Source organism: Podarcis pityusensis (genome assembly GCF_964106645.2).
Source record: "Podarcis pityusensis genome assembly, chromosome: 12".
NCBI classification, from domain to species: Eukaryota; Metazoa; Chordata; class Lepidosauria; order Squamata; family Lacertidae; genus Podarcis; species Podarcis pityusensis.
In genome coordinates, this window is record NC_138037.1 from 21483543 (window position 1) to 21508180 (window position 24638).

The 24638-nt window shown below is 42.5% G+C and overlaps 1 protein-coding gene and 1 long non-coding RNA gene across 3 annotated transcripts in view; one reads left to right on the forward strand and one right to left on the reverse strand.

Annotated features, from left to right (window-relative positions):
- The window catches only part of LOC308459312, a 171451-nt gene that overhangs the window by 48209 nt on the left and 98604 nt on the right, over positions 1–24638 (forward strand). The gene's annotated exons all lie outside the window — the stretch shown is intronic.
- Positions 1–24638, reverse strand: part of MYO3A (myosin IIIA) — a 105982-nt gene that overhangs the window by 44711 nt on the left and 36633 nt on the right. For both annotated transcript variants that reach the window (XM_080974376.1, XM_080974375.1), the window contains exons 6-17: positions 20543–20619; positions 18033–18178; positions 16478–16543; positions 13940–14095; positions 8065–8164; positions 6496–6612; positions 5975–6079; positions 5801–5884; positions 5080–5282; positions 4115–4213; positions 3869–3983; positions 1022–1148 (exon numbers count right to left, since the gene is read on the reverse strand). In XM_080974376.1, coding sequence (XP_080830502.1) covers positions 1022–1148; positions 3869–3983; positions 4115–4213; positions 5080–5282; positions 5801–5884; positions 5975–6079; positions 6496–6612; positions 8065–8164; positions 13940–14095; positions 16478–16543; positions 18033–18178; positions 20543–20619 — 1395 coding nt within the window. The remainder of the gene's footprint in view (positions 1–1021; positions 1149–3868; positions 3984–4114; positions 4214–5079; positions 5283–5800; positions 5885–5974; positions 6080–6495; positions 6613–8064; positions 8165–13939; positions 14096–16477; positions 16544–18032; positions 18179–20542; positions 20620–24638) is intronic.

The window sequence follows — 24638 nt, forward strand, 5'->3', positions numbered from 1 at the left end:
CAGACTCTCACTCTGAAGGCATCTGGTGTCTTTCTTTGTTGTACAGGCTCTCACCCTGTGCAGGAAACCAGACATGCACCTTAGGCCCTCCCACTATCTAACCTCCTCCAGGTTCGTGGGGGGGGGAATAGAAGGGGGTAGTGTTCTCACTGTTGGGACTCCTGAAGAGATGAAACTCTATGGGTCACCCCTGTTGTGTAGGCTCTGCCAGCAGGGCTTCTATGCTCCCTGACCCAGCAAGGGGCTGGTGCAAGAGGCTGCAAGATTGAGTGCAGCTTCTCTCTGGACTATGGACCAGGTAGGGGGTCCCATTCCTTACCACACTTACCAGGGACCTCAGCTGTCCCCAAAGCAAAAAACTAATCACCCAGATGCTCAGGTACTTAGCCTCAGGAAAGATCTTCTCCAGTCCCCCAGTGCTACAGCTATTCATCTCAGGAAATAATCTCAAGGTTGAGGGTCACAGGAGGAAAGTCCCTACTCAAACTCTAGACCAGTGTTTCCCAAACTTGGGTCTCCAGCTGTTTTTGGACTTCAGTTCCTATAATCCCTGACCATTGGTCCTGCTTAGCTAGGGATGGTGGGAGTTGTAGGCCAAAAACAGCTGGAGACCCAAGTTTGGGAAACACTGGTCTAGGCTTTCTAAAAATTCATGTGGCCTGTTGTGGGAGACACTGAGCTTAGCTCAGTTGGTAGAGCATAAGACTCTTAATCTCAGGCTCATGGGTTCAAGCCCCATGTTGGACAAAAGATTTATGTATTGCAGGGGGTTAGACTAGATGACACTCACGGTCCCTTCCAACTCTACAATTTTATGATTCTATGAAAAAACAGGCCATCCCAGCCCCACTAGCTGCTTTAAAAACATGTGATGTTTGTTAAGAGCCTGGGCCCAGGCTGTGTAGAGCTTTGCAAGCAATGAGGTAAGATTTCTGCAATATGCAGATAAGTCTGGAGCTCATAATTATGGAGACAGTTCGCAAAAGGCATTTAATTATTATAAAAAGGAATGAAAACTCACAGTTCTCCAGAGGCGTTGGATTGGAAATGATGCTCTTGTCAATCATGTACTCGGTTACTACGGAAGAGAATTCGATGTTGCCCACGTTTAAAATGGCAGCAAGGATGCTGTATACGCTCCCTAGTTCCTGAAAGACAGATGCACAAAAACATTCCAATTCATAGCCTTATAATTGACACCCCAGGCAACCTTCACAGCATTTCATTTCTTCATTTTCATATCCAACTTGCATTTAGAGAACCAGCGTTTTACCAGGGGCTGCACCCTCTTCAATTTGCTTTAACTTTACAGTGCAGCTTGAATGTTTCTTTTTAAAAAAGGTATGGCATGGAGGTTATAATCGCTAAAAGAGTAAGAATAGTTCTATTAAATACTCAATGGGTATGTTTTTCTGGATCTTCCCCCTCTAGGTCTTTTCTTCTAAACATTTTTCTGATTCTTAAAATCTTAGGGTTAAGGAAACAAACAAACAAACAAACAAAAGACCTACTACCCATAGACTTGAGTTTTGATTCTTTTTCTTTTGAAGAAATAATCACCCACTATGTCTATTTGTAAATTATTCTGATAAATGGAATAAAATGATTATATTGACTACTGATTATACCGACTTCTGTCATTACACTGTGTTACATGTATTGCAGCTAACATCTTTTGTACCCTTTCCTGATTTCTTGTAAGGCGTGATTACTTTTATTCCCAACAGCCCTTTTCCTGCATCGTGTGTGTGTGTGTGTGTGTGTGTGTGTGTGTGTGTTGCCATGTAACCTTCAGTTTGATTTTAAAGGAGCAAAGGAATATATAGGCTATGTGTTTACAGCACAGGGACCTGCCACTCTGTTAAAAAGGGAGAGATTTTCTGAAATGCTTAGGGGGTTGTTTTGACCATACTGCAATCAAGTTCTGCCCCAGAGCCTTTCTAAACATAGAATCTGGAGGAAACAGAAGTCAAAAGAAGACATTTCTGGGGGCTTCACTTTTTCACGCACTCCCATGTAATTTCCCCCCATCCTGTGCACCCAGAAAAGCAGAATGCTGTCAATGGAGAGGCAAAACCTGCTGTGTGTGTGGCTATAGCTCAAATTCCCTCCTAAGGGAGCACAAATTAGACAAACCAGCCTCTTCTGTTTGGAAACAGGGTACACTGAAACCTAGAAAGAAGACATTATAGCTCATCCCACTTGTGTGTGCTTTAAGCGCTAATTTTGCCTGATGAAAAGCTTGTTGAAATTACAGTCTTTTGTACTAGCTGGTCCGAAAAAGCCAAAGCTGACATTGAACACGATTTCATGGCAGTGTTCACAAATCACAGTAAGGCATTAACTATGCACAAGCAAATTGGACAGGAGTTGCTCCTCCTACTCACGCCGGGACAAAAGAAACCACAAATCCCTAGATTAGCTGCACATATTGCTGCACGCCACCCCAAACTCTGAGCAGTGCAAGATTCCGGGGGTTCCAGATGCTTACGAAGGGTTTGTGTTTCCTTTTGGGAATGAGGCAAAGCAGAGACTGTGGTGTCTTTATGATATAAGGTTTATTTACACACATATACAACCTGAGCTTTTGATGGAGGGGTTCACAGCATCAACACCAAAAGAGGGTCTTGTTTCTTCCCATAGCCACAGCCTTGGATTCTAGCAGAAATCAGGCCTGGCACTCTCTCTGCCTTTCCAGACTTCTATTGCATCCACTTTCTAGCTCATATCACTCAACTCTCTGTTTTGTCTTTCCAAACAACAGACAGCTGAGGGAGGGAGGCCTACCCATTTGGCCTCTGGCACAGAGTCACTCTCTTTGTTCCCTTAACAAACCATACTTAGTGGGCATTACCAGGCTGGCTTGGGTATTCCAGCAATTGAATCCGTGCTGGATCCAGGAATTAGAAGGGAAGCTCTGACATACAGCCTATCTGTGTGCCCCCCCCCAACTCATAGTAATATGAGCTAGGAATTGTAGTTTGTTTTGCTACCAAGCAACCGTGCTCCATAGTCAACTGATTATGGTTCGTTGGAGTGCAGACTGACAACTTAAAGCCACCACCAGCTGCCACCTTTGGGGAAGTACTCTAGAATGGGGTGGTCAACCTTTTCTGGACCAACAGCTCATTCTTTGGCTAGAAACTGAGGGCTAGAATCTTAGACATACAGACCCTCCTTCTCAGCTAATCCATGCAGATCAGCTGAGAAGGGGGTGTTACATATCCTCCAACATTTCTCCAGTGAAAATAGAGACATCCCATTCCCTACTGGTAATTTTACTATTTATACCCCACACATCTTGCTGGGTTGCCCTAGCTACTCTGGGTGGCTTCCAACGTATGTAAAAATGTAATAAAATATTAAACATTTTAAAAGCTTCCCTATACATACCTTCCCACATTTCTCAAATGAAAATAGGGACATCCTACCATACCCTCCAACCTTTCTCCAGTGAAAATAGGGACATCCTATGGAAAGCAGGACATTGCAGAATCAAATCAGAAACCGGGATGGCTTCTCTAAATCAGGGACATCTCAGGAAAATAGAGACAGTCTGGTGTTATTTCCCTCTCTCTGCTCATCAAACAGCTGATCTGATGACTGGAGAGGAGGTGATTTGCATTCCCATCAGGGCAATGGGTTTCAGCCACTCTAGCACTGTGTCAAATGTATTCCCCTTCTTTTTGCCACTGCCTCCAAAATTAGTGGCATCTTGGGGGGAGAAATTAGTATGGGGGTTTAATCAGGCCCCTGAACTGGGAGTGAGACACCCACTACTCTAGAAATTATTGGCAACCTTCATACTGTCAATCAAGGCCTACTTCTCTCTCTAAGGTGCACAAGTTAAAATATCACTGACACTCACCTCCATCGTAAACCCAATCACCTTGAAGCACTGCTCAATTAATTCAAACTGGGATTTGTAGAAGCTATTGTTCATGAAATCTTGTACAGTTCTGAGATGTTCGTTTTGTAGATACCTAGAGGGATGATGGGGACAGGGAAAAGAGTATGAGAAATTGTGAACCCACTCTATATTTCAAAAGGCTCACTCTAGCAAAGGCTGCCCACTTATGCATTTATCCTAAAGAATACAAATGGAATGTTATACCTGGGAGGTTTATTTTCTGGCAATTTGTAATGAGCTAGTTTTTTCTTCTCAGCCAAACCAGCATAGATGTAATAGAAAATATGAAAATTCTTCTCTCCTCTGAAATGGAAAAAAAAACACAACACCACACACCTCAATATGGCAATTATTGAAACACAATCAACATTGAACCAGTAACGTCTAATTTCTGATTGTCTTCTACTATTATAAAATTTATTTTATTTGAAATTTTTTCTCACTGCCTTTCAGGGCAACAAGCCCTCCTAAGACAGCTTAAAGTAGAATTGCAACAGCTAACAAATGCAATAAATGGTAATAGTAATCATAGAACTAGCTTAGCCCAACTCAGGGGACTGCAACATCATGATTCCCAGTCCACTGTTAATGCTTAACCCAAATATATCAATGTGTTGGTCATCATAACGTTTACACAGAACTTAGATCAGGCTTCCTCAAACTCGGCCTTCCAGATGTTTTGAAACTACAATTCCCATCATCCCTGACCGAGTTTGAGGAAACCTGGCTTAGATGTACAGGCCGAAGCTACATGGGCATTAGCCTACATAAAATGTAAATAATAATAATAATAATAATAATAATAATAATAATAAACATTACACAGTTCAGGTTATGCACAATGCAGTTTCAGAGGCTACATCCAAGGTGTCTGATTGGGCTAGTCCAGGCACCCCCAAACTCGGCCCTCCAGCTGTTTTGGGACTACAACTCCCATCATCCCTACCTAACAGGACCAGTGGTCAGGGATGGCAGGAATTGTAGTCCCAAAACATCTGGAGGGCCGAGTTTGCCTATGCCTGATAGACTTTACAGTGCCTGGCCTAGGCAGATGGAGTCCCACCCCAATGACATGTAGGCTGTACCACCCTTAGAGTTTGTTTGAACCAAGCCTCCCTCTCTCTTCCTCACAGCCAGAAAAGCACCCCCTTTGTTTTCCTTTTACTTACACAGCTTGATGTATGACTCTTGATTTTTCTAGGAGGTATTCTGAAATCAGAGCACTTACAACAGTTCCACTGGAAGTGAACTTCATTTCTAGGTATTTCCCAAATCTGCTGGAATTATCATTAATAATAGTGCCTGCATTTCCAAAAGCCTCCAGCAGATTGTTGACTTGGAGAATTTTTTCTTGAAGTGTCCTGTTATTAGCCTAGATACGCATTCCAAAATAACAACAATGACAATAAGGAAAATGCACAGAATTTTAAAACACAAACGTAATTTTTCAGAGTAGTGATGGAATAGTACTCCTTTCCTCTGTGGGGTTGTTGGAATCCTCCTTATCTGGGGATGTTCACCATCAATAACTAGCAGAAAGTAAGGGCTAGTTCACCTGTTAGTTCCTTAACTAGGGGAAAATATTTATTTGAACTGCTCTCCATTCTGTTGGGGATTTGATCATGTCTAAGGGTGCAAAAGAAAGATGTGGCAAGGCTTTATTTACAAGTTGGTGGCTGAGCTGGCATGGTGCAGGATGGCAGAAGGCAAAGACCAGGCATAGGCAAACTCTGGCCCTCCAGATGTTTTGAGACTACAATTCCCATCATCCCTGACCACTGGCCCTGTTAGCTAGGAGTGATGGGAACTGTAGTTCCAAAACATCTAGAGGGCCGGAGTTTGCCTGTGCCTGGCAAAGACATAAATAAAGAGGTCTAGGATATGTCTTACCCTTCCAAGGACAGTCAACTGCTGAACCAGAAGATGGGCACTTTGTGTCTTCCCTGCTCCACTTTCTCCAGATATGACAATACACTGAAGGCAAGAGTGGAAGAGCACATGCTATAACCAGCTATCTTCACAACCCAGAGAAGTATATCAAACCCGGCCCACCATTACCACTACCTGATCAGAGCTGAATGTGACCATGGACTGGTATGCAATATCAGCCACAGCAAAGATGTGAGGAGGGTTGGCAGTCCGTTTGGCCCCAATGTACAGTTTGGAATGCTGAAAAGTTAAAAGAGAAATGCTATTTTCTGTTTTAGACTATCATCTTGTGTCACTGGCCTCATGAGACCGACCAGTTATGAGCAGTGATGTTGCCAAAATTTATAATTACCTGGTTTGCAATACTCATTTGCCTAGCTCAGAATGCTCAGAGGCAATATTCCACTCAATGTTTTCTTCCAACTCAGAGTGAGAAATGAGACTTTGTACAACTTCTTCCCTTGTGACCTGTCTTTAGTCCAAGCGTCGGACATCAATCACTTCTCTGACAGATCTAAGCAAACAGCTCCAGAGAGGACTTTGAAAGCTCCAGGGACATGTGGCCAAGCCCAGTGACATTACCAAGGGGTGTGTGGGTGTGGGTGTTTGTGTGTGTGTGTGAAATCACTCAAAATTCCAAGATTTTATTTTCCTACCTGTGTAGCGTAAAGGTCTAAGTTCCGAAAAGGATTGACTGCAATGAGAATGTCCCCCACGTAGGTGTAGATCTGATTCTTGGCGTAGCTCTTTTGCAGTTGCTCTGTTACTGTATTCTGTTGGGGGGGGGGGGAGAGAAGGACATGTCTATTGATGTCTGGTTTTGAAAATTTATCCAAAGGAATTAAGAATCGGGACTTTGGGGCATCTTGATACTACACAGACATCAGAAACATTTTGGTGTCTTGAGCCATATTGCCAACATGCATAATTGTGTGTTCCCTTACTATGTGCTCATTTACCTTCAGTTCTGTGCATCTGCATTAGTGATTAGTAGCACAAAAGTGTATTAGAGCCACAGGAGACCTCCTACTATGTCTCACAGTGAGTCCATCCAGTTCAGTATTGTCTGGAATGACTGGTAGCATTTCTCCAGGGTTTCTGACTCACTCAGCCCTACCTGTGGGTTGAATCTAGGGCCTTTAAAGCATGCAAAGTATGTGCTCTGTCACTGAGTTATGGCCCATCCTAACTGTGTCTGACTATTGCTCTATCTAACTTGTCAACTCTCACCACCATTAACTTTCTAAGATTCTCCTAATCTGCTGCCTGAGATCTATTTAAAATTAAATGGTGACACCAAGGATTGAACCTGGAACTTTTGGTGTGTGAGGCGTGTATTCTACCACTGAGCTATGGCTCCTTCCACTGAGTCTACTCACTCTCATATAGAATACGCACTTGGGGATCTCTATCATTCCCTTAGTTGCCTTATTTTGTCATTTGCCCCAAGTAAGAAGTAACAGATTGACTCTAATCTAATTTAGCCACTTCAGGTAACATTATGCAGGAGACCCTAACATAGTTCGTGGATATACAGCACTTGTGTTGGCCTTGTGTTGCCCATGATTTTACCTTCACTCTCATCATCCACCATGTTTTTATACCTGCCTTGCAAAATTCACACAAGACCGGAGAGGAGAGGAGAATTTTGCTACTTCTTTCTCTCATTAGCTACACATGCTATCACATTTAATGACTTTTGCCTTTTGGCAAAAAAACAACTTCTTAGCATATGGCTCATCATAGTGCAAATAAATGTTTGGATGAGAACCTAACACCTTAGATTAATTGCATCCATTAGCTCAGCTCCTGTGCCATTAATTGGCTAATGTTGGCAAAGCTGTTTCAAAAGTATAAAACACTCTAGAAATCGACTAATAATGATGAACCACTGGCTTGGTGAGTATCAAAATTAGAGGCTAACAGCATTTCCAGGTGGTAGGATTGATTCTTTAAGGCTCTCCAAATGTTGTTGTACTCCAGATCCTATTAACCCCAACCAGCATGCCCAATGGTCAGGAACATCGGGAACTATAGCCCAATAACACCTGGTCCTATAGTCCACTGACCCCCATGAGGGAAATACAACCCCATCCAGAAATTTAAACCACAGATTGTCCTATCACAGAAGACTATTACCCAGGGTGGGTGCCTGTTCTCAGCATGCAGCTTTCCCAATCTACAAAATCCCCTAGCATTTTTTTCTTTATAAAAAAATGTCTTACCTCATCTAGTACTTCCAAGGTTGCCAGATCATCTACATCTTCCTGGTTGGTAACTGGAGACCTACTGTAATTCCCTTTCTTAGTATGAATACGCTCAAATCTGTTCAAGAAAACAAAAACATGGAAGGATGCTTCTACTTGCAAAGAAAAATGCAGGAAGAACAGTTGTGACATTAGCAGTAACCCTGTTCACACCTTCTACTCATGTTTAGAACCAACCCAATGAGTTGAGGGGAATAGGGGTAATGTTGCTAAGCTTTGTCCCCATCGCCATCTCTCTTTACAGGCTGAAGGGTGTGAAACAGGGGCCCTACTGAAGAAGAAGAAGAGTTTGGATTTTATATCCCGCTTTATCACTACCTGAAGGAGTCTCAAAGCTGCTAACATTCTCCTTTCCCTTCCTCCCCCACAACAAACACTCTGTGAGGTGAGTGGGGCTGAGAGACTTCAAAGAAGTGTGACTAGCCCAAGCTCACCCAGAAGCTGCATGTGGAGGAGCGGGGATGCGAACCCGGTTCACCAGATTACGAGTCCACTGCTCTTAACCACTACACCAAACTGGCTCTCCTGTATTTGTCAAGACTCTTTTTGCCATTCAGATCCCTGATCTTCCACCATAGGAAGCTCTCTACTTCAGATGCTTCCTCTCTAACTTGAGGAGGGTGACAGTAATGGTGACAGTGGGCGGAGCTTATGCACACCATACATTTAAAGCACATTCAAAGCATCTCTGCCCCTGAAAGACTCCTAGGAATTATAGTTTACCCTTCACAGAGCCACAATTCCCAGCATGTGCACACACATCTTCCCCTGGCCCTGACCTTGGATTCCCAGAACAAGATCTTATGCACATTCTCACAAAGAACACGAGAAAAGCTCAAAGGTGACATGAGCCGCGGGCACAAAAACGTCTTTTGATAACGCCCTGCTGTTCAAATGAAAGGTCATGGTACGTTACATGTACATCCTAAGGAACTGCAGGCGGGGGAAAGTATTATGTTGAGGCTGCAGGCATTTCAACATGGGCAAGTGATGTTTGGCTTTCACACAAATCTGTAATTTCTGAATCCATTTGCTCAGCAATGCTGTACATGAAGGTCATCTCCTTTCCAACGCCTGTCCTGTCAGCAGGGTAACTTTGATCAAGCAGCTGCCCACAAACGATAGATGCAGGAAGTGACAGCTTATCTTTCCCATTCTATTCTATTCCCCTCCCCCCCACATCAGGAAAGGTTGTAGACCTTGAGTCAACTTGTCATTTCCCATTCCTAGTGTCAACCATTACATACTGTGATTTTTTTTATTATTAAAAAAAATGGAACCATGCTGGCAAATACATAGAAGTGTTGCTAGAATAATTGCCAATGTGGTATATCACATTCAGCCCACAGGGTTTAGCAATGGCTGTAAGCTGGGGAGAAACAGAAATAAGCCAAGACGCAAGGGGAATCTTCTGTTCCTCCTCTTGCATTTTCCTTCTACCTGGGCTTTCCTCTAAGAACGCCAATTTCATTCCACCCGCTTCACGTTCACTGATGCTGCTCATATATTCAGCTTTGCAGCATAGTTTCAGAGGGAGTTCTTCCTTACTGATTCTTTTATGACTAGCTTTAGAAACCAGCTTCATCATGCAACGTATACAGAAGAGACAGATATGAGAACACAATGTTTTGCCTGCTCTAATGTGAAAGGGCATGGATCCCTCGAGGGGTGTGAATGATGCCGCTTCTCTTCATTTGCCCCCAAAGAGTTGATAAAAATAATTCTCCCATCTGACGTTGGCGGATGGATTTCCAACCTCCCCCCATCCTGCTCACAGGCACTGTAAACAAAAATATCACTCGTTTCCCCATCTTAATCTGTGGAATTTTATTCCTTGTGTTTGCCACAGACGTTCTGTTCTAAAGGCACTTCCAAAGACCTGACAGGCTGATTCATCAAGGCTGTATCGACAACAGAATGACTCAAGACAGTTATTGTTTCTGCTCAGTTTCTCTCCTCCCTGCCGCCACCCCCACTTCATCCCTGCCTTTCAATCAAAGCAAAACGAGGCCACTGGAGCTCTTTCAGTTTCAATTGTCAGAATGAATAAAAGTGATCTTTGATGGCTCCAAAAATAGCGTGGAAAATGCCAAATCCTTGGCAATTTGTTGCCATTTGTAAAGTAATTAGGCTGACATTTATCCCATCAGATCCCAGGGCAGTGTGCAAATGACCAAAACCAAACAACAGTATGATGCTTAACTGTGGGTGGTGTTCACCATGGTTTATTGCTTTAACAAGTGAAACGATGGCAGCCAGAGTAATCTAAGGCATAGTTTAACTGTGACATAGGTTACCAACATCCACGGTTAAGCATCATACTGTTTTGCTTTGGTCATTTGCACACACACTGCCCTGGAATCCTACAAAAGGTCTCAAAGTCTTCTTCTTCCTCCTATTCCAGTGGTGACTGAAATCTTGGTATAAGCCCACCCAAATCATTGGGCAGGTGTGGATACAACTACCTACATCTCTTTCATATGGACACACTGTGGGATGATGCAGAATCCATTTGCAACAAGCTTTTATTTTCAGAATGAAACCTGGTCCTCCATAAGCACTTTTTGTGGGAGCTTGGGGGGGGGAGATATGCAACAGATCTAGATGGTGTGTGGACTACATAGAAAAAACAAGCACTCAGCCTCCATTGATTCTGGAATAAAAAGTCACATGTACACGGTAGTCTTCTCTCAACACATATTTCCCAACATCTATCGTTCACACCCAGCTCCTTTAACACATCAACAAGCAACATGCTTTCTAGATCTTTTCTCTAAAGTTCTCCCTGTAAATCCTGTCCAAATGCTTGCAGGGCTGGTTTATGTGTGTGTGAAAAATCTTTTGTAGTGAAACCTAATTGGATCAGCTACAAAAACAACAACAAAAAACCCCAAAGCAGAAGCATCACTACAATCCTTCTTGGACTGGCAAACACAAAATGGGCAGATGAGACAACAGAAGACAAGCTGATCTTGCCAGATAATGCTTGATGGAATAACCTTGTTTGAGTGTCACTTTTAGTCATCTAATTGCTATGCACTGGAGCATGTTAGGATGAGCAAGGCTGCTTTATATGGGTGAACTGTGGAGGAGGAGTGGGGAAAAAGTGTGTTGTAAAAGCTGAGGGTAGCCTTTTGCAAACATGTTGAAAGTGTCAGAAGATCGCTGATTGTGAACACTGATGTGAATGTGATCAAGGAACATCCCATGGATTATTATGCCCTCAGATCAAATACAGGAGAGGGGTGAAGTCAAAATGAAATCTGATTCCATGCACTGGAACAGTCTTCGACCACAATAAGTGCACTTTAAAAGTGAGTGGACCACACAAAGCACCTTAGAGTAGGGCTGCCAGTTCCCCAGACATTACCGGGATTTCAAAGGTGGAATTTTTTTTTAAAAAAATGATATTTATTAAGAATTTTAAAATTACAGGAAAAACAAAGAGAAAAAGAAGGAAAAAACAAAAGAAAAAGAAACAGCAATCAAACAATACAAATTAGTAAAAATCAAAATCAAAAACAACAACAAAACACATAACACATCACAATCAAAAAGCAAAAATAAACCACAAAAATTTAAAAACAAATCCAATATTCCCAAATCCTTAACTGTCATTACCTTATTTCATCGACCTCCTCAATCCTCCCTTTTTTGTATTCTAGTTGTTAATTATCACAGCAAATCTTTTCCATTTTTCATAATATTCTGTCATTAAATTACCTTAATCTATTTTAACCTTATCTTACTATAAAAAACCTTAAAACTTAAAACTTAATCCACATTAAGCAATGATATGGGGCGATAGTTCTTAAGCTGCGTCTTTTCAGTCTCTATTTTCGGTACAAGTGTGATATATGCTTCTTTCCACGACTCTGGTGCCCTTTTCCCCTCCATTATTTCATTACAGACCTCTTTCAAAGGTTGTACTAGCCATTCTTTTAAGGATCTGTAGTATCTAGAAGTCAGTCCATCCGGTCCTGGAGATTTACCCAATTGCATATTCTGAATGGCAGAATTGCATCATGGCTGAGTTTTGAACCCTGGTCTCCCGGGTCCTAGTCTGACACTCTAACTTCTACTACACCACAATGGCTCTCATTTTGGGCTTTCATTTTGGGCACCTATACCTTTGTATTTCATTCAGAGCAGTTTGCATTTGAAATACACATTCAGTGTTTACTACTTGTATGTTTTTTAAAGGGACAAGTGACCACTTTATCTGAACTGGAATGCTGTAGGAGGAGAAAATGAAGGAAAGGCTGCCATGAAGTTATTGGCTAGCTGGCTTGTCAGTCAGAACTGGGGCAGAAGGTAGCTGCTTGGAGGAGGGACCTTGAAGTGCATGATTTGCAGGCAAAAGATCCCTGATTCAGTCCTTTATATTCTCCATGTGGGACTAGAAAAAACCCCCACTTAAAACCTTCACATCAAGAGCTAGATAAAAGATGGATAATACTGATGGACCAAGGGTTTGACTCTACACAAGCCAGCCTTGCATGATCAAACTGAGAAGAGGAGGGAAGATTATTTTGATTATCCCCCATTTTGTCACTGGCAACATTAAATAGCAACACTTAAGCAACTGTGTTCTGTACAGTGTTACAATTTCAGTATTTAGGTTTGTAGCTTGCATCAACTCATATATCTAATTTGATTTCTTGGCTTTGAAGTTCAGGCTCTCTCTTTAGTACCATGCATTGGATTTTTTCTTGGTCATTGGGACTTTATTCCTGCAAGAGCTTGTCACTTCTTGGTTAAAAGAGTTTTTCAAAATGCTAAGGGTAATTATATTCATTTGCGGGGGGGGGCGGGGGGGGAATACAGCCTTTTAAGATAAATTGCAGGCTATAAAAAGAACAAAATAAATCCTCAGATCTCACTGGAAGATTGCAAAAACAAAATAAAACACAAACAAACAAAATTAAGCCACCAAAAATATCAATAAGAAGAAATTCAGCTGATCTTAATCAGATTTCTCTATACAGCTCATTTGATGTGGGAAAAAGGAGACATTAACAATTGAGACTGTTAAAATAGCACCGGCTTTTATGTTCTATGTGCTATTTGATCCCCCTCAAAAAAACCTATTATCTGTTACCTTGAAGCAGAGTAGAAATATATCAATATTCACCAATGACTAAGTCTCATATACAGAACATTACTTTGATGAACTTGTTTCAGAATTTCTGAAACAGAGCCAAAACACTTTGGGCAACTTCATACAAGGCTCGAAGATTATGAATGCTTCATAATGCATAATTACTTTGCTAAATACTGTTGGAACAAGGATGAAAATATCCCCGTCGAAAAGTGGCATTATTTCTGGCAACACATTTCCTTCCCTTTGCACGTGAAGGAAATGTTTTGCCAGAAATAATGCAACTCCATAGAGGGGGATATTTTGGCCACAGTTATTCATGTGGAAGAGCTTCAGTGGCCTCAAACCTGTGAGAACAGTTAACAGACGTCACAAAGAGCGTATTCCACAGCTGAGCAGATATGTATGGTGGACCACTAAGGATTACCTGACTGGGATTGTAAGAGCAGGAAGTTCCCAACACCTAGCAAACAGCCACACATGAGCAGTGGGTTGTATTCAGTTTGGTTAAGTCAAATATTATGCTTATCTAATATTACATAATCTGTTCAAGTCTTAGTTCAAATTCCAGCTTCCTCACTGGTTTACAGAGATGCTTGCTACTTAAACGGGTTGCATTCATAAAAATGAGGAAGATGCCTAAAATAAAAAATTGAAGAATAATTTAAATAAATGGTCTTCAAGACCACATTTTGTTACATGCAGACAGACCCTCCCCCCCCCCCAAAGTACCTTGCTTTTTCTGTGATTCCCATTTGCTGGTGAACATCAATGAATTCCATCAGCTGCATCTGCAAGACAGTCTCTTTGCCCTCCACTTGCTTCACAAAGTCATGCTGCAGCAGGTCAGACACTGTTGGGCGTTTCTCATAATCTTTGGTCAAACATCTGCACCATTGGAAAAAGCACAGATTTTAGGAAATGCAGTTATGTAATAAAAAGACAGGGAGGAAGCCTGATTTCAAGCAGTGGGGCATGGAATAGTCCTGTGGGTGTATTGACCTCCCCTATGGGAGTGGGTGGCACTGTGGTCTAAACCACTGAGCCTCTTGGGCTTGCTGATCGGAAGGTCAGCAGTTCGAATCCGCATGACGGGGTGAGCTCCCATTGCTCTGTCCCAGCTCCTGCCAACCTAGCAGTTTGAAAGCGCACCAGTGCAAGTGGATAAATAGGTACCGCTGTGGCAGGAAGGTAAATGGCATTTCCATGCGCTCTGGTATGCATCACGGTGTTCCATTACACCAGAAGTGGTTTAGTCATGCTGGCCACATGACTCAGAAAGCTGTCTGTGGACAAATACCGGCTCCCTTGGCCTGAAAAGCGAAATGAGCACCGCACCCCATAGTCGCCTTTTACTGGACTCACTTGTCCAGGGGTCCTTTACCTTTACCTTTAGTGACCTCCCCTCCTGGCAGCACCATGTTCACCAGCATGGGAACATGGCAGGGTGAGGGGCAGGGGAACTGTGGCTTAGTGATGTTGACTCCAGGCAGCTTTTTATGTCTTCAGCTCCCCTTTTAATTGGTGCTTTTATAATGTTGCTGGATTTTTGTGTTTCTTGTCTGTTTTAATCTTGCTATAGGTTTTGGGGTGGTCAGTCTGGATGGAACTCATGGGTGTCCCTTACGAACTTGTGATCCAGTGTAGGGGAAGGTAAAATGTATATGATGAAACCAGCAAGATTTGTTGAGTTGACAGCCACCTCCATCCTATGATCAGGTTGCGCATACATTTAAATGAAACCACCCTAAAGACACAATACAGTCATACCTTGGTTCTCAAACTTAATCCATTCCGGGAGTCCGATTGACTCCCAAAATTGTTCAGAAACCAAGGTGCAGCTTCCAATTGGCTGCAGGAGCTTCCTGCACTCAGTTGGAAGCCACACCGGACATCCAGCTTCCAAAAAACGTTCAAAAACCGGAACACTTACTTCCAGCTTTTCGGCGTTTGGGAGCAAAAACGTCCGAGTACCAAGGCGTTCAAGAACCAAGGTATGGCTGTAGTCTCCGCTAACCTACATTCCAAGGAAACAAAATTTTGGGCAAGCGCAGGCACCCCTGACTCTCTTGCCATTCAGAAATTGGAGTGTGCACAACAATATTGCTCTCCTTTTATACAATGCTCAGAGAGCAATATTCATAAGTTCAATGGGCAAACCTTTTTTTTTTAAAGGAGGAATATGTTACTGGAATAACATGATTTACCTAGTACCTGTCTCTTCATGCCCTTTTTTGGCAGTTTCTAGGTGTGGGCTTTGTATTCTCTCTGTCTCATCCACAACAGAAGTTTGCTAAGGGTGCTGACCTCACAGAGCTACAACTGCCAGCTCTCTTAAACTATAATTTCCAGGAATCACCATGATGGTTAGGAGTGCTTTAAGGTGGACGTGGCCCAAAAAAAGGTGGTGTAACCCACCAATTCCCTGGGAATTAGTCTCTAGCCAATGGACCAACATACACAGAGCATAGGAAGCCACATTATGCCAAGTAGGACCAGTGGCCCATCCAGTTCAGTATCATCCACAACAATTTGCAGCAGCTCTCCAGGAGTTCAAACCAGGGATTTCCCCAGCCCTTCCTAGAGATGGGATGGAGTCTGGGAACTTTGGGATGCAAAGCATGTGTTCTACCACAGAGCTACAGCCCCTCCTCAGATCTTTGCCTCTGCCCATGGTGAAGCCACTGTTATGGCTCTAAAGAGCATTATGTACTCCCAGATATAGTAAAAACAAGAGCATGGTCTGAGGGCCCAAGATGGAGCCACCTTGCTAATGTAAATCAGGTCTATGTCTGCCTGGGTAGGAGACCACCTATGAAGCCCATTATGGAACCTCTGTGATGTCTTCAGTTCCATGATGGAAGAAAGGTGGGATATAAACATCCTAAATAAAAATAATAAAGAATGAAACCTATGCTACAAAGACATTGCTTTAAAATTCATAGTTTCTGTATAATGGAAATTGCTCTGCGTTTTCTGAATAGTAGATCCTGTGTAAAAATTACAATGGTTTACCTAAGCATTAATGGTGCAGCAGCAATAAAATTGCTAGTCCATTTGCAAAGCTAAGCAGGGTCCTACCTGGTTTCAAATTGGATGGGGAACTGTATTGTAGGGGATTGAACTAGATGACCCTCATGGATCCTTCCAACTCTATTGGCTATCTGAATATTTTGGATGCTATCTGAATAAACGTGGCTACATTATTTTTAACTGCATGGTGCGCCTTTATACATTGATTTATTTTTAAATGGCTCCATTGTCACTCACTTGCTGATAAAGTCATTGAATTCAGATGACCATATCTCTGGCTGCCGCAATGTAGGAGGCGGATTTCTGTGGAAGATGACATTAAAATAGGTTTACATGTAGAATTACAATAAGCTCGAATAAATTTTCAACCAAATAGAGTGAGAGAAGTCAAGCTGAGTAATGGATTTCTGGAAGAGTCATTAAAAAATACACAGATTTCCTCTAGCTTAAAAGGAGCATTGTTTAGAAACGTATAATGCACCACTGATTGTCTTAATGTTATAAGTCTTTGGAAAAGGGGGATTTAAAATCTCTATCAAATACTTGAAGAACTGCAGTAATTTTCTAGCATTCAAACAAAATGATACAACTAATGACCTATTCATCATTATTTATGTGTCGTGGCAAGTCCCCTGCAGTCCTAAAAGCAGTAGGCTTTACAATTCTTTGGTTTGCTAACACTGTCATGAAATTCATTTGGATTACATATCCTCTTGGAGTTCACTCCAGCCAATGACAAGAGGCTGAAATGGTTGAACAAGTTAATTTTGTTAAGGGAATGGGTCTGTCAAGTGTCTTCTTTGTTATGTAAGCCAGGGCCAGAGTGTTGCCACAGAAACTAAATGGTTGGAGACAATTCTGGAAGGTGAACAAAAGAGTCCATGTGTTTTCTATCATCCTCCCCTGGCTGGAGTGATGCTATCATAGTGTCTATATGTGTTTGAGAGAGAACAGACTGGCAGTCATGGAACCGGGTCTGAAAGAGACACAGAGAGGCTGATCTGCTCTCTGTGAGAATCCAGTGTAATATCACAGGGTGGGGTGGGGGGCACAGAGAAGCTTAATGGGGAAGTGGGATCTGTTGGAGAGTTGATGTTGTGAATCTTTGATCTTATGCTCAGCCTGAATATATGTGTAAATAAAATCACAAAAATGTCGTAAGACTCCAGTGACGTTCATTCCTAGGAAACCAACTCAGGGTACATACAGGGACTCTGTGAAAGCTCTCATTAATGGGGGTACACATAAAAAAATATTGTCAGGATTACTTCTAATTCCATTAGGATCATAATATACCTATTGGTCAATTGCATGACCCATGAAGAATTCTTTAACATCTAAGAAACAGGTACATGTCTGGTATCACCACATGGGCCTGCCTCTGCTGGGCTAGATGTACATGGACTTCAACTCCCATCATCCCTGACTAGTAGCCATGTTGGTCCTACCACACTGGCTGCTGCTAGTTTAAATGGTTAAAATGGCACCCAGCACTATATTTACGCATATATCTACTTGCTGCCAAAGTAAGTATTTATACATGCCTTCCCAAAACAGGTTAAGTTCTAGAGTCTAACATCTCTTGGCTAGAAAGTTCCATGCAGGACCCACTGAGCTCAGTTTTCTTTCTCCAACTAAATTTGAGGGAAGAAGTAGACAACGCTACCATAAGAGCCTGCCATTGCATGGATGAAATCACTGAATACGTTATACAGAACTGCTATTCCTTCCCCACCGCCCCATTGTGGTCAAGTAGCCTGCCCAATGAAAGATAAGTGCAATAAGACGATACCTTGGTATTTTGAACAGAGCTCTCATAGGATGCAAATCAGCCAGTGGTGGATCTCCATCGCCTAACTCTATAGCGGTGATCCCAAGTGACCAGGCGTCACATCTGGCATCATAGGAACTATCCAGCTGCTGCTCACATGCAATTACCTGTTAAGATATAAAATTAAATAACAGCATCTGAACCGGAGGTGCTGCCAGACAGGAATTTCACAACCATCTTGCTTGCATCTCAAACACGTTCCTAAGCCTTTTCAGCAGAGCTATGAGAACAGGTCATAAGTAAAGGCTTTTTGCCCTATGATGTGGACGTATTCTAAGGAGGCAAGTATTTAAGCTGCTTTTTGGCCTTCCACACTGCCTGCCAGAGAATGACAGTTGTGAGGCCGAAGCACCTCAGACCGTAACTCTTGTATGGCAATAATACGCAGAGGGTGGAGGGAAGTGCTCATCCATGTTTCTGCAGCTGTCGCCGTGGCAACAAAATGTCTGCCTCAGCAACAAGCTTAGCCTCCCCTTTAAAAAGGGAATTGAATATTACTTCCTTCTAGGATGGATTAGTAAAATCCAGGACCAGGTGAAGTCCTTGATACTGGGTCCAAAAACAGCTACTGCCTTGAACTACAGCTGTAGCAAATAACTGAGGAGGTCTTAGCAAGGCACTGACCTCATAAGCTTAGGCGTGGCAAAATAGCCTCTTCATCATGTCTGAAGGATGAGGAGCAACCGGGCTTATTCCATAAAAGTTACCTCTCCCTGGGCAGGTTTCTGAGTCCTCGTTCTACACTAGGCCTAAACAACTTCAGTTTCTCTAAATGAAATACAGTGGTACCTCGGGTTACATACGCTTCAGGTTACATATGCTTCAGGTTACAGACTCTGCTAACCCAGAACTATTACCTCGGGTTAAGAACTTTGCTTCAGGATGAGAACAGAAATCGTGCTCCGGTGGCGCGGTGGCAGCAGGAGGCCCCATTAGTTAAAGTGGTGCTTCAGGTTAAGAACAGTTTCAGGTTAAGTACGGACCTCCGGAACGAATTAAGTACTTAACCCGAGGTACCACTGTACACCAAAGTTCAAAGAAGTTCTGTATTTACCTGCCTGGTACTGCAGAAGGAGTGTGGTGGTCAAGCGCATGGCAGACCATGGGACATGGCTGGGGGAGGAGTGGTTTAGCTTTAAAAGAGGATTGTGCAGATTTATGGAAGATATCAACAGGCACACCAACTGGGGGGCAGTTCAAAGGCACCTCAGCTCCCTCAATATTTGTTTTAAAGGGAGCCAGCCCTTTAATGGGTACATGTGATGTCACATGTGCATGTGACATGTGCTGGGCCCCCTCAATCTTGGGGGCAACCTAGTACCACTGGCTGCCAATAGCTACTAGCCCAGAGACTGTTCTCCCTCTACTGTCAGAGGAAGTATACCTCTGAATGCTAGTTGCTGGGAATCACAACTGGGGAGAGTGATGTTGTGTTCAGGTTCTCCATGCAAATTTCTCATAGGCATCTGCATAGGCCCTGTGAGAACAAGATGGAGGACTAGATAGAGCTTTGGCCTGCTCTTACAGTCTTTTCTTGGTAGGTCATGTTGTGCAGACGTCCCCAGAGCGGCAGTCCTTTTGTTGACATTCCATTGTGATCCATAAAGGAGCCCAATTTCATGAAATGTGTTATTATTTCAACCCGAGTACCAGTCGGACAGCAGAAACTAACAAACCTCTGCATTCCCCCCTGCGCCTGAGTTTCAGCCCCAACAAAGAATGAGCAAGAGAAATGAACAGAGTGTTGGTTTGTTGTCTCTTTCATCACACATTGCCCTTCTCTGAAATCCCCTGGGATACTCAGTTAAACATTTGGTTTGGTGGCTGAATATTGGGAGAGGGAAAGAATACATTTGGTTTTCCAGGTCTTATTTAATTTTTCCTCGAGGAAATTTATGCAGAGAAGATGTCATGTATCAAGTGAGCTGAAGAGGCAACTGAACATATTAATAAGGCTGCAGGCACACACCATACATTTAATGTTCATTACTTCCCCCAAAGAAACATGGGAACTGTAGTTTGTTAAGGGTGCTTGGATCTGTAGCTCTGTGAGAGGTCCACCAAAACTTCTAGGATTCTTGGGGTGGGGAATTAATGTGTTTTAAATATGTGGTGTGTATGCAATCTCAATACTTATATGAAACCAGACAGGATTATATAGATTTCTGCAATAAACCTATCAACACCAATCTAAACATGAACGAAGTTAACTTCACTGCCAGGGATTTATTTGAATGGACCCAAATAAATAATGCCAAAACATGAACTTGGCTGCAGTCTGTTTTAATAGTCTTAACACAGATCAAATGCAATCCCCCCCCCCCAAAAAAAGATGGAATAGTGTCAGAACAGAGAGAGCTAGAAACTTGGGGTGGATATAGCAAAGGATTTAGAAAGTGACAGATTAAAAAACAGAGAGAAGCACATACAGACACAACCCCACAGTAGGAGTTAATAATATTTCATCTAACCTCAGGAGCCATCCAAAAAGGAGTTCCCACAGATGTATTCCGACGGAGACGACTGCTGGTCAGCTGGGCTGATACACCTAAAGGGAACAAGCAGATTGACACATCTATGCTTAATGAATTCTATGCAGAGAGTATCACATCTATTGTTCTCATAATTTTGTTCCAACATGGCGTTTCTCATTCAAAAGCTTAGCAGCATTTTTTCAGCTCTCCGCCAAGAAGCAAGCAAGAAGGCTGGTAAATATCACATGCCCTGCTTTCGCCACCCACTCTGAGTTTCATTCACTGCCAGTGGCTTGAAAGGGGTTTGAATTTAGTTCTAAATTAGGGTTTTTACAAGCAATCTGACTGCACATTTTTTGAGACCGACGATTACAGTATTTCTGTCTCCTATTCTTAGTGGGAGGAAACCACAACGGGCATTTGAGCGAGTCAAACTCGCTCTTTCATTTAAGGCATACTTTTAGAAAAAGAAAAAGAAAGACATTAGCGATACTCAGTGCTTTTTTTTCTAAAAAAAAAAAATGTTTAGGGATACTCTCATTTTCCTACTCATATTGAAATACTGCCACTCAATGAAACCAAACTTAGATTCACAAAATGTTTAGGGGTATGAGTACCCCTACGTCCCCTCAGAAAAAAAAGCACTGGCGTTACTCTTTTAAAGCCAGCACTAGGAGTGAAAGAAAAAGCAAACCCCAGCTACATTAATAGTTTGTTTGTTCATTTCATTGCATCCTCAGGAAACATCTGAATTGCATGCATCCTTCTGCTAAAAGCACGATTAGTCGAAAAGCCAAGATGCATGAAAACTGCACTGAGCAAGGCTGCTCAATGACTCCTAGCACATTTCTGCTAGGATGCAATGACAGGTTGAAACACATCTAAATGTGTGCACCATTGAAAATCCGCTCGCATGGAACACAAACTGTTGTTAAGACCTACACTCTAACCTGCACAAATGGTTTTAAAACTTTTGACTTTCAGGGGATTTGTGCCCCATTGATTTCTCACGCAATAACACAAATAAACCTAGTTTAACGGCTTAAAACCAAACAGGAGAGAGACCGATGCGTAAACAAGAGAAATAAAAATAGTAGCCTGCAAGGCTAAAAATATCTCCTTTCTACAAAGGCTTGCTACAATTAACTTACTCATGGCCGTTAAACCTATTTCTTGCTGCAGCCGCCTTTCCAGAAAGGGTCACGAGGGACACAGAAACAGTCAAAGAACCAGCTTGGCTACTGCCATGCCTACACACTCCTATTTTTACCATTCTTAAGCTTCAGAGAAAAGTTTTCTAACCAGGTTGGAGCAGTGGCAAAGAAGGCAAGCAAGAGTTATTCAAACACCTCTGCTAGGAGACCAGCTGCTGCTTTCGCTTCTTCTCAAATGTCACCTAAGATCAGGCTGCAAAGCAGAGGGAGAGAAGATGTTCCCCAGTCATAGAACCATAGAGTTGGAAGGGATCCTGAGGATCAGCTAAGTCCAACCCCTTGAAATGCAGGAATATACAGCTGTCCCATACAGGGATTGGACCTGCAACCTTGGCACTATGAGCACCACACTGTAACCAACTGAGCTATCCAGGCATCACTGTGCAGCCACCATTCCATCAGGCTACCTGAACTGACCCCCCTCCCAGCTGGTTGTTATAAGATCTGTCACTTTAAGAAACTGGGGCCACAACTTCTCCCCTCCCCCCATCCTTTTTTGCTTGTGTCTTTTAGATTGTACATGCCTGAGGACATTGTGGTGTAGTGGTTAAGAGCGGTGGACTCGTAATCTGGTGAACTGGGTTCGCTTCCCCGTTCCTCCACATGCAGCTGCTGGGTGACCTTGGGCTAGTCATACTTTTCTGAAGCCTCTCAGCCTCACTCACCTCACAGAGTGTTTGTTGTGGGGGAGGAAGGGAAAGGAGAATGTGAGCCGCTTTGAGACTCCTTCGGGTAATGATAAAGCGGGATATCAAATCCAAACTCCTCCTCTTCTTCATAGTGCTGAACTTCAAAAGCTGCTCTGGGAGCCTTTTCAGCTAAAGCATGGGATTCCCTCACCCTTTAAATGTACAGTATTCAGATAAATACATAATGAAAGATGCATAGCGTCATGGAACAGGGAGTGCCACATATGGGGCGTCACTACTAAAAAGTCCCTGTCACACAATATTGGGAAGTTGGAGACCGTGCTCCATCTGAACTAATATCAGGCCGCAAACACACCACGCATTTTAAAAAAGAATCCTGGGAACTGTAGTTTGTTAAGGGTGCTGGGAATTGAAGCTCTGTGAGGATTCTCTGGGGGAAATAATGTGCTTCAAAAGTATGGTGTGTCCACAGCTAGTCATTCACATTTTGCAAGGGTTTCTTCCAGCTAGATCGCGTCCTCTCCCCATTGGACCTTCAACTATCAGCTGCCCTGCCAGGGCAATCTTGATAATATTTCATATATTGCAATCATCTATTGCGATTCTTAAAATGAATTTTGGTGTAACTTATAAGCTGCTTTGCCAGTATTTCTGCCTCGAAAGGTGGGATATAAAGGATTGTGATAAATAAACATAATTGGGAAAGGGGAAAGTGCCATCTTTTCCTCGCCTGCTATAGATCGTGCTCCTGAATTAATTTCATTCACTTAGGCTTGGCAAAGGCAGAGACATGGACAATCATGCCCAAGAAGCAACTGAGTTATTTTTTATTATGCTTCTGTTGTCAAATTTGATTACCATAAATTGCCTTGCAGAGGAAAGGGCAAACATAAATCTAACATTAATTTGCAAGAGATGCTCAGTTGAAATCATGGCCCATTCAATTATTCTAAAGTGCCCCAAAAATACTGACAGCGCATGTGGATCTCATATATACATATATACATATATATATTCAACAAGATGCATGTTTTAAATCTGAATCATGAAAAGTGGCTTTCTGAAAGCTGACTTTTAAATTTATTAGCATTATTCTTAACCTTTTGCTCTTGGCAGCAAGCTGGCATTTCAGTCTGTGTCATCTGCTGAACAATATTTCCTTAAGCGCTTGCCTCTTGCAAAAGGATCGTGATGTTATGCCACACTTGGCTGTACTCTCTTTCAGCACCTTGTCAGCCAGTCAAGAATGAGGCCAGGCTTGCAAGTTTTCTAACAGCAGCTTTTCTGAGGGGAAGGCGGGGAAGAGAGGTCGACATTATTTTTGGAAGAAATCTAAAAATACAGCAGAGAAGCATATGGATCAAAACCACAGTGCAAATCTTTTGCAGATGAAAGGTTTCCCAGAGCTAGACAGTTATGCCAGACTGAGCAACAGAAACTTAATCCAGATAAAACCAAGGAGGTGCTTTGGGTTGTGAGCTTGACTGAGAACAGAGCCATCACTCCTGCAGTTGTGTGTTGTTTGGGAAAATGGGTAACACTGATGCCTGGTATTACCACACAGCATCCTTGGATTCTCCTGAAGATACAGGGCAGCTTTCATTAAAATTAGATTTTCTAGAGTCATAGAATTGTAGAGCTGGAAGGGAAGCCAAGGGACATCCAGTCCAACCCTCTGCAATGCAGGAATCTCAATATGTGGTCACCCATCCAATTTGAAACCGTACTGGACCCTGCTTAGCTTTGTAAAGGTGTTAGCGGTTTTATTGCATGAACGATATACGATATACGATATCTTTATTGTCATTGTCCCATACAGAACAATGAAATTGAAAAACTACATAAAACATTCAAAAACCCCTAAAAACTCTGAAGCCCCATTTTAAAATACACTATACTATACTATAAAAACCCCTAAAAACTCTGAAACCCCATTTTAAAATACACTATACTATACTATAGAATACACTATACTAAAAAATACACTATACTATAGAGACCCCTTATGCTGCGTTTAGAACCAGAATTGCATTTGCGTAGAAACTGTTTCTCAGGCGGCTAGTCCTGGCCTTTATAACCCTATACCTTCTTCCAGAAGGCAGAATCTGAAAGAGATCATTTCCGGGGTGCGTACTATCCTGCGCTATCACTGCCGCTTTCTTATGGCACCTGGCAGCATAGATTTGATCTAAGGTGGGAAGAGTGCACCCAGTTATTCTCTCTGCAGTC